Below are 9,741 nucleotides of genomic sequence, written 5' to 3' on the forward strand. Positions count from 1 at the left end.
GTTTGTCTTCTAGTAGTTCAAGATGACTAAGCTGTATGAGCACGTAAGTCCTGAAATGTTCTTCATTTTGCTGATTTTCCTCCAAGGGGTTATCTAATCAGAAGTCCAGTGTAGGTGTGGGAAGAAGCTAGAGCTTATAAAGCTGGACATTGGCTGTATCCTGCGCAAGATGCAACCCATATAGCCACAGGCTACTGCAAGAGTGAGGAACCTGAATGTCTACTGCTATGGTATGTGCACTTTACACAACTGTACTTTCTCTTTGGTGACAGGATGTCCATTGGAACTTTTTGCCTGGATGACATTGTCCCTCATCAGACTATTTACTTATTTTAATTTTATTTATTCATTTATTCAAGCTGCATGAGAGAAGTCTTGAGCAGTTAGGCTTACCAGGTAGCTTAGTAATTTACATACATTCTGAAACCTGTGATCCTATTTACTGTATGCCTATTACCTAGAGTGATTCGCAATGGTTTGCTATAGCAAGTTAAGGGGCATTACTGTAAGGTGGCATTATCATTCATTTTCAGTCATGTAGATATAATTTTTATCAAGTCTGTCTTGTTTTGGATATATTGTGTTGCTTAATGTAAGCCAGGACTATGTCTCATTTCTTGTGTCTTTTCTTAAGAGGTGCCAATTTGGGAAAGAAGAAGCAGCATGTTTGCCATATTCCTGGGTGTGGAAAAGTGTATGGGAAGACCTCACATCTTCGAGCCCATCTCAGATGGCATTCAGGAGAGCGCCCATTTGTTTGCACTTGGATGTTTTGTGGAAAGCGGTTTACACGAAGTGATGAGTTACAGCGACACAGAAGAACACATACAGGTTGCTGATCGACTATTTTGTTGTGTAACAACTAATTATTTTTTGTTTTAGTTTATTTCCATTTCCCTGTCTTTGTTAAATGCAGAAAGGGACGCAAATTATTTTTTTTCTTTCAATGCAGGATCCTCAATTGAGACTTTTTAAATAACTGCTGGTGTCCTTCCATATCACTATTGTTAAAGGGATTCCCTGCCAAGGTTAGCCCAACATGTGGCCAGTATACCAACATCGTAGGATTTTATATAGACCTCTTACGTCACGTGTGTGCTCCCCACTCAAGGTGTAGGGCATAAAGTTGAAGTACGGACTTGAATACCTGACAACAACTTTGCCGCCAGTCTGAACTCCATCTTTGGTAGTCCATCTGAACATTACTTCCTCTGTGCCGGTTACCAGTCCATGTTTCAGATGTGTCCCGTTGGGGTTTTCCTGTTAGCTTTTCTTACTCCTTTAGTTTTGTGAATTTACACGTCATCCAGAAAGGAAAAATTGTCAGTGTAGGAGGCAAATTCCCCATAAGGATCCTAAAAAGCAGTCTCTCTTCTTTGGGTGCTTCTCACAACCATGTCTGCCAAGTGTTTGTCCCCAAGACCTTACATAATCCATCTCTCCTCCTTGTCTGTTTACCTGGAGATCTGACATCTTAAATTGTTGGCATAAGGTGCTGTGGCAGTATCTTCCTGTCTCGAAGATCAGCCATTTACCAAGAAAAGGGCCAAAAGAGTTGACTCTGATTTGGCTGCTGTCCTGCCTCCCCTGAAAGTCTCTCTCAAGGCTGGTCAAAGCCGAGAGGATCGCCTAGCTGTTCCATTGGATTCCTTTGCAGCTACCATATAGGAGGCCAGCATGATTCTGGCTTCTTGCACATCCTCTGAGGTTCTACAGACATCTGTTTTGGATGTTGAGGGGGAACCTCAGCTGATTATTTCAGAGGGACCGAGGGGAATTTTGCTAATAAATGTTTGGGAGGAGATTCCTTTTATCTTAGTTGAATGTAGGCAAGGATCTGAACCTCTTAGGATGTTTAGGCAGACGTCCCTCCAAAAAAAAGCATGTTTCCCCTGCTAAGGATCTCCACCATTAATGGCAGGATTTTACCCATGGGTTATTTAATGTACTAATGGCCTTAAAGCCTCCCCAAGGAGTTTCGGTTCCTGCTCTTTCTCGGTCCTCTACCTCACTCAGGAAGCCCTGAGAGCAAGAATCCTTTGAAGAGGAATTGGATGCTGGAAAAAGAGTCTTTGGCATATTTCTCTTAGAACCCATCTCTGTTGGACTATGGCACTGAGGAGGAAGATTCTATTAGTCTAGACTCTCCCTTTGAAGAACTCTTTTGGGGATACTTTTTCTCATATAATGAAATTTTTTAAATGGAACTGTTCTCAGGTTTCTGACCTTCAGAAGAGGCATCATGAGCTCCTCCAGGTGGAGCCCCTAAACCTTCTGCTGTCCTTTCTGCATTGGCTGCCCTTTTAGATACCTTTTCCAGCAGCTTCTGTGGCCCCAGATTCTGAACCTCCAGCCCCTAAGAAACATGACTGATCTATTAAATGTAGTTATGATGCAGCCAATACCTCCTCTAGAGCTGCTACCTTTGGTTCTGTTGTGAGATGTTACTTTTGGCCTCATCTCCAGCCCTTGCCTGATAATATTAAGGCTAAACTGCTGGATGCTGCTCTTGGTAATAAAATCCTCTTTGGTTCTGCAGCTGCTGAGCTTTTTAAGTCTCAGCAAGGTAAGGGCAAGACCTTGCAGGAACTGAAGTATATTTCTGTTTCTAAGTTCCAGAGGAATTATCCCTCTAAATCTGCTCTTGTTCATAGACAGCCTCACCATCCTTCCCAAAGGTAAGAAGGGTTCTAGGCAGGTTCCTTCTAAGTGTACTCAGACTTGCTCTTCTAAGAAATCTCCTTTTCATTGAAAGCCAGGTTCCAGCTGACTGCTTCCCCCTTTCCTAAGTCAGGTTCCTTTCTCTCTCTCTTTCCCTGACCCTTCCCTGTTGGTTAAGGATCACTCAAGACACTTGGTTCTCCCCATGTGTCAGGGATGCTTTATGGTATGGAAATCCCTTCCTCCTTTTTTGGGCATCCCGCAACCTCCTTGGAACAACTTCCTTTCGTCCCAGAGCTGCCTCAGGGCCTTCTGTCTCAAGGCACCATTCAAGCTGTGCCGCCTTCCCAGGTCGGGAAGGGGCTTTATTCCAAAATGTTTCTGGTTCCCAGGAAGGAAGGCACCTGGAGACCCATTCTGGCTCTCTCAGCTCAGCATCTTTCTGAATTTATCTTCTTTTCGAATTTTATGCCTTCAGATTCTGTCTCCTCTTTTTCCCCAGACTTTCCTGGTCTGACTAGATCTCAGGGATGCTTCTCTTCACATTCTTATTCATCCCCTATTCAGGAAGCTTTTGTGTTTCTTCCTTGCATTTTCAGTTCTCCTCTTTGCCCTATGGCCTATCTACTACCCCAGGGTTTTTCACCAAATGCCCCGCTCCTGTTGTTGATTTTTGCAGGATGAGAGGGGTTCGTATCTTTTCTTATCTGGACAAACCTACTCATTCAGGCTTCCTCCCCCCCAAGACCGTGCTGCTGCACCTCCACTATATTTTTTTATCTCTTGCAAAGCTTGGGGTTTACAATTAACTTCCAGAAATCAGTATTGGTTCCTTCTCAGGATCATGTGTTTCTTTGTTGCAGGCTCCAGACCATCCCTATGCTGGCTTCCCTGTCTTCTTCCTATACTGTTACTTTTCAGTCCCTTCTTCCTCAATGTGGTCTTCCTTCTTTGCAGGCTTACCTCTTGAAGTTTGAGATCTAGCTTTCTAGTATCAAGTGACTCTTCAGGTTGTGTACATTCCTTTAGACCAAAACATTGTGGCAGACTCTTTGAGTAAATCCAAAACATGGACTCCTCAATGGATGCTTCAGAGATGTGTTTCTGGATGTTGTCCATCAGTGGGGTACTCTTCGGGTAGATATTTTTGCCTGTCCTCTGAACAGGTAACTTCCTTTTTTCCTGTTGTCCCCAGCCTTCTGGCTTAGAAAGTGGACGCCCTGTCTTTTTTTTTTTTTTTTGGAAGGGGGTGTTTCTCTACACCTTCCTTATCTTTTTCCCTAATTCCGAAGAGTCTGCTCAAGATGGAGCAAGACTCCCCAAAATCTTGTTGCTTTACTTTTGTCCCAGGTAGCATTGGTTCCCTCTTCTGTGCTTAGCCAAGGGCAATCATCACAAGTTACCTCACAGGGTGGACTACACAGACAAGACAAAGGGGGCTTCTCATCTGTTCTTACTTGTCCAATCTTCCACTTGTATTGTGGGTGATGTATTTTTTATTTTATTTTCTCCATTTCAAGGCACTTTTCTTTCTTTTTCTTTTTTTTTTTGAGGAATGCTTAAGGTTCTGCAAGAGGCCAGGAAGCCCACTGCCAGGAAATAATGTGTCCAAATGGAAGTGATTTTCTGTTTGGTTCCTTGTTTGTAACCAGGATCCACTTACTGTCGAGATCCCTGTGGTTCTGTCTTTGTGTGAATTGCTCATTGCTGGGTTACCATATTCGTTTGTTAAAGCTCACCTTTCAGCTGTTTTTGCTGGTCTTCCATGAACAACTTTTCTGCCCTCAAGGTTTTAGGTCACGCAATTTCTTAAAGGCATCCTTCATGTCAGACCTTCCAGGAAACCTATTCCACCTTTCTGGGACCTTAATTTTGTTGATGAGAAATTGACTTGGGCCTCTCTGAAGCCTGCAATTTCAGCTTCCTTACAGCATTGTACATAGAAAGTTGTTCTTTTGAACCTTCAGCTAAGAGAGTGTCTGAACTCCAGGCTGTTATGGCTGATGTTGTTCTTGTTTCACTGTTGCAGTCATCACCTGTGGGTTGTCCCTGCTGTGGTAGCCCTCCGCCGACCCGAATGCCAGAGTTGGTGTTTTTCTTTGTCGGCTGCTGTCGCTTGCTGGCTGATGTCGGGGCAGTGCTATAAAGGAAGGCACCCGACATTACATCAGTTTTTCTTGCCGTGGAGCCCATAGCAGAAGCAGTTTGCAAGTGTGCTGTTTGGTCGCTACCAGAGTTCGAATTTCAGCTGAAAATGTCTAAAGCTAAGTGCCCCATTAGGGATCCTTTTTTTTTGCACTAACCGATGTCCGAAAAAGTTAATTGTCTCGCCTGTGGAAAGCAAATACCACACCGAGACTTCCATTCGTAGTGCATCACTTGTTTAGGCCCAGTCCACGACATCCCCTGTTGACGGTTCTGTCCCCTCTTTAACATGAGAACCATTCGTCGCAGAGCTCTTTTTGTAGCCCAGTATTTTTGTCTTTAATCTTAGTTTTCCAAAATGGCATCCGTCAGCCAACAATCCGTAGATTTTCTGAAAAAAACGTAAGGATAAAGATAGACCACACAAGGCCAAGCTTTCTGCCGACTCCACCGCTAAGCAGGTAGGCAGTTCTCCGGAATTCAGTGAGGCGCCTTCGCAGCCCCTGATGCCCGATTTGATACCTTCGTAGGCATCCACTGAGACCCTTTCGGAGTCCAGTATGCCGCAGAAATCTTCGTCTTCTGTGCTTTTGGTTGTCTCTGCCTCGGTTGGGTCTGGAGCCGCGACACAGGCACCGGCTTCCAAGGAGGTCTTTTGCACTACTGAATCTAGAGTAAAACGGACGTCTTTTCCTCCGACTACCATTTCTCTCAGACTGATGGATACTCTTAGCCCTAGAGGCAGGGCCACGCCTAAGAAAATTACCTCCAGCCACCGTTTTACCTGTCCTCCACCACCCTAAGCTCAAATGCTTAAAATGGCGGAGTGTCTTATCACCCTTATCAGGGGTAGTCAGGCCACGCATTCTAAAAGGAAAAGAGACCATTCCCTTGAAATACTGGCAGAACAGGATTCTGAGGAGTCTGATTATTCAGATTTTGAAGAGGAACAACAGCCTCTTACTGCTTATGAGGATTCAGATGCAGAGGAATCCATTCCTTCTGCCTCCCCACCAGAAGATCTTTCCTTTGGGGAAACCCTTCACACCCTCAGGGAACATTTCCATTGGGAATCCCAGGACTTCCCTCAGTCTAAGAATGACAGTGTTTCTAGACCTGGCCCAGCACAGACCCTTGTCCATCCCCCCATCTTAGAGGTGGTTGAGTCCAGCTTAACTCCCGACGCCCTCCCAGAAAACCTGACTGGTACTACAGAGTACCGTACTCTCGCAAATACCTGTGCAGAAATCTTGCTGCAGACCCAGATGTTATTACACAGGGACCAAAAGGAGCTAAGGCAAGTTCTGCAAAGAACCCTACTCCTTCTGACAAGGATTCCAGAGCTATGGACAGATGGGGTAAAAAGATATACACCTCTGCAACCTTGGCTATCAGAGCACTCCGCTGTCAATTCCACGTTAACATATCAACACGCTTAACAGAGGATTTCTACCTTTCCTTACTGTGCCAGTTCGAAAGAGCTAGCAGATTTACTGCACTCTTCTTGTCAAGTGGCTAAATTACGTTGCGAATATGATGCCCTAGAAGTCTCAAGCAGGGCACCAGTGTCAGGATCTGTCATTAGAAGACGTGCATTGTTGAAGGAACAACCTCTCCCTGGTCATGTTAAATCTAAATTACTTGATGCCCCATTGGATAAGGACTACTTGTTTGGAGAAAAAGCAGAAGATGTGCTTAGAAAGATGGAAGACAAAGCAAAATCTATGCAAATAGTAAAAGATTTTCTTCAGGTACAACCTCTTAGTTTCCGCAGGATTTTTCCATCAAAACACTGGTCCTTTCCTGTACCTAGCAGACAGGAGTAAGGTAAGCCCCGCAGGGGCAGACCACCAAGACTCCTATCCCAGGGACAGCAGAGAACCAAACAGTGGACCGCTTCCACTGCAAAGGCAGGGAGTTCTAAGCCATCCCTGTATGGCAAAAGCACTCAATGACTCCCTAACCCCCCCCTGCCCTTTTTTCACTCACCAAAAACTAGGAGGAAGGCTGTCCCTCTGCAAAGAGAACTGGCTTTCTGTAACAAAGGACCACTGGATCTTTAAAGATCATTTCTCAGGGATATAAATTCTCCTTCAGTGAACTCCCAATTCCAAGAGGGTACCCAGACCTATCTCCAAATCAGTGGGGCAGGGGCATTGAAACCAGTCCAAACGCTGAAATCCCAAGGGGCAGTAGAACCTGTCCCCTCAGATCAAACAGGCAAAGGCTTTTATTCTAGACTATTCCTTGTTCCCAGAAAAGAGGGCACTTGGCACCCCCTTCCTGGATCTTTCCATTCTGAACACCTTCCTGGTGGTCCCCAAATTCAAAATGCTAACTTTGCAGTAGCTGGTGCCTATGCTGACAGAAAATGCTTGGTTAGTTACCCTAGATCTAAAAGATGCCTACCTCCATATCCCCATAAGGGAATCCTGCAGGAAATTCCTTCGCTTCACAACAGGCTCACACCACTTTCAGTTCTCTGCACTGCCCTTTGGCTTATCTACTGCTCCCAGGGTATTCACCAAATGCTTAGTCCTTGGCCATAGCCTTGTGCAGACAGAAAAATATACAAATGTACCCTTACCTGGACGACTGCCTCATTCAGGCAAAGTGCAGAAAAAAGCTCCTCAAGGACCTCCTTAGGGTACACCATCAACAAGAAGAAATCAAAGCAAACACCCTCCAGGGAGATCATTTTCTTGGTAGCTTTGCTGGACACCGCATCCCAAATGGCTTTCCTATGGCCAGAGAAACAGAGCTTCCTGCCTCTCTCTTTTACACAGCTGGCTCCCAAAAGTCACCTCACTGCGAGGAAGATGTTCTTCGTGTTTCACTGTTGCAGTCATCACACTTGTGTTTTCTGCCTGCAGGTAGCCCTCAGTCGGCCCGAATACCAGAGTCTTGGGATTTCTGCATCTGATGCTGTCACCTCTTTCATGACGTCGGGTCATCCGGGGTATAAAACAGTCAGCCGACACCATTACATCAGTTTTTCTTGCCGAGAAGGAGCCCGAAGCAGAAGTAGTTTGCAAGTGCCGGTCGGCTGCTACCTGAAATTTTCGTTTCTTGAGTTTCAGACCTGAAGTCTTCTAAAGCGGCACCTCGCTAAGATCCTTTTTTCTTGCTCTAACCGATGTCAGAAAATGTTAACAATTGTCTTGCCTGTGGAAAGCTAATACATCACAGAGATTATCATTTTTACTGCGTCACCTGTTTAGGTCCAGACCACAACGTCCGTCGCTGTCTGTTTTGTGCCTTGTTTAATGGCCGAACCATTCATTGTCAGTTTATCTTTGTCACTAAATTCTTTCGCTCTCTATCTCCATATTCCGAAATGGCTTCGATAAGCCATCCGACTACCAATCTTCCGAAAAAACGTAAAGATAAACGCCACATAGGTCCAAAATTGCCGATGACACTTCCATTAAGTTAGTTGCCAGTCCGCTGGTACTCTGGTGCCTTTGCAGCCCCTGATGCCTGCTTCTACAGATTTGCAGGCCTCTGCTGAGACCCATTCGGTGTCCGGTATGCCACGAGATGCTTCTTCAACTATGGAACCTGTGGAAGTCTCTACCTTGGATGGGTCCGGAGCCACTGTGTAGGCACCAGCTTCTGAGGGTGTATTCTGACCTAACAAAGTTTGAATTAAACAGACAACTTCGTTTTTAGCTAAAACTGCCGGGTTTCTTTGGCCCATAGTATGCATTGCGCATAGAAACCAGACTAGCAAAGCACATGCTCAAGCTCCCATGCCACAAAAACAAACGCTTAGAATGGCTGAAGACCTTATTACCCTAATTAGGGGAAGCCAGCCTTCCCCTGCTAAGAGAAAAATAATTTAGTTTCATTCTGATTTCTACAGACCAGGAGTCCCGATGACTCTGATCCTTCTGATTGCCAGGAACATACCCTTATCAACCTTTGAGGATTCTGATGCAGAGGAATCCATTCCCTTTGCCTCCCCTTCAGATGATTTTTATTTTGGTGAAACCTTGCATACTTTGAGAGAGCACGCTGGGAATGCCAGGGCTACCCTCAGTACAAAAAGCGACTCAGAATTTTTAGAGTTGCTTCAGCACAGGCCTCTAGCTATACCCCCTGTCCTGGGTGTTGTAGATGTCTTCATGGAATCCAGTCTTACTCCAGACACTTTTCCACCGGCCCCTAGAAAACCTGACCGGTACTACAGAGTCACACAAGGAATGCTGAGAACAAATCACTTTATGACGCAAAGCTTTCGGGTATGAACCCTTTCTCAATACTAAATACATACATATACACTAAGCAACTGCTTTTATACAGGCCTAATAGTCATGTGACTGCAGCCAAAGTCACATGACCTATTCAAATGTAAAGTTTAAAAAATTATTTATTTACTTTTTTTCTGTACCCTGTCCATCTATACCTCAGTTATACGGACTTCCCAAAATACATAACTGTTTGTTAGACCCTCCCATGAGACCCATTGTTTCTGGCAATGGGTGGGTAACCGAACCTGTTTCGGTTTACCTTCAGAAACAATTGTTTCCTTTTTTAGATAAATGCAATTATGTTTTGAAAGATACTGGTGATTTTCTCTTCAAACTTTCAAAGTGGTATTACAGTGAACCATGTAATCTGAATGATTTTCTATTTGTTACCTTAGACATTGTGTCGTTGTTCACTGTTATACCTAATCTGTATGGCATAGAGTCCATCAGGAAGTTTTTGACTAATGAAAAATCCTTAGTAAGTGATTCTATTCAAAATATATGTCAATTGTTGGACCTAGTACTCAGCCATAATGTTTTCATTTTCAATCAACAATCAGATTAGAGGTCAACCCAGCAGGGGTCGCCATGGGCACCCCTGCGGCCAATACATATGCAAACCTTGTACTGCCAAAAAACAAGTGGGAAAATTTTTTTTTGAACAATTTGGATCTAGGGAAAA

General features: G+C 44.5%; 1 protein-coding gene across 1 annotated transcript in view; it reads left to right on the plus strand.

Annotated features, from left to right (window-relative positions):
• Positions 1 to 9,741, plus strand: part of SP3 (Sp3 transcription factor) — a 204,667-nt gene that overhangs the window by 91,709 nt on the left and 103,217 nt on the right. Inside the window, exon 4 of the mRNA XM_044075353.1 lies at positions 635 to 831. Coding sequence (XP_043931288.1) covers positions 635 to 831 — 197 coding nt within the window. The remainder of the gene's footprint in view (positions 1 to 634; positions 832 to 9,741) is intronic.

Source organism: Protopterus annectens, chromosome 6.part1 (genome assembly GCF_019279795.1).
Source record: "Protopterus annectens isolate FY-2018-M chromosome 6.part1, PAN1.0, whole genome shotgun sequence".
Classification (NCBI taxonomy): Eukaryota; Metazoa; Chordata; order Ceratodontiformes; family Protopteridae; genus Protopterus; species Protopterus annectens.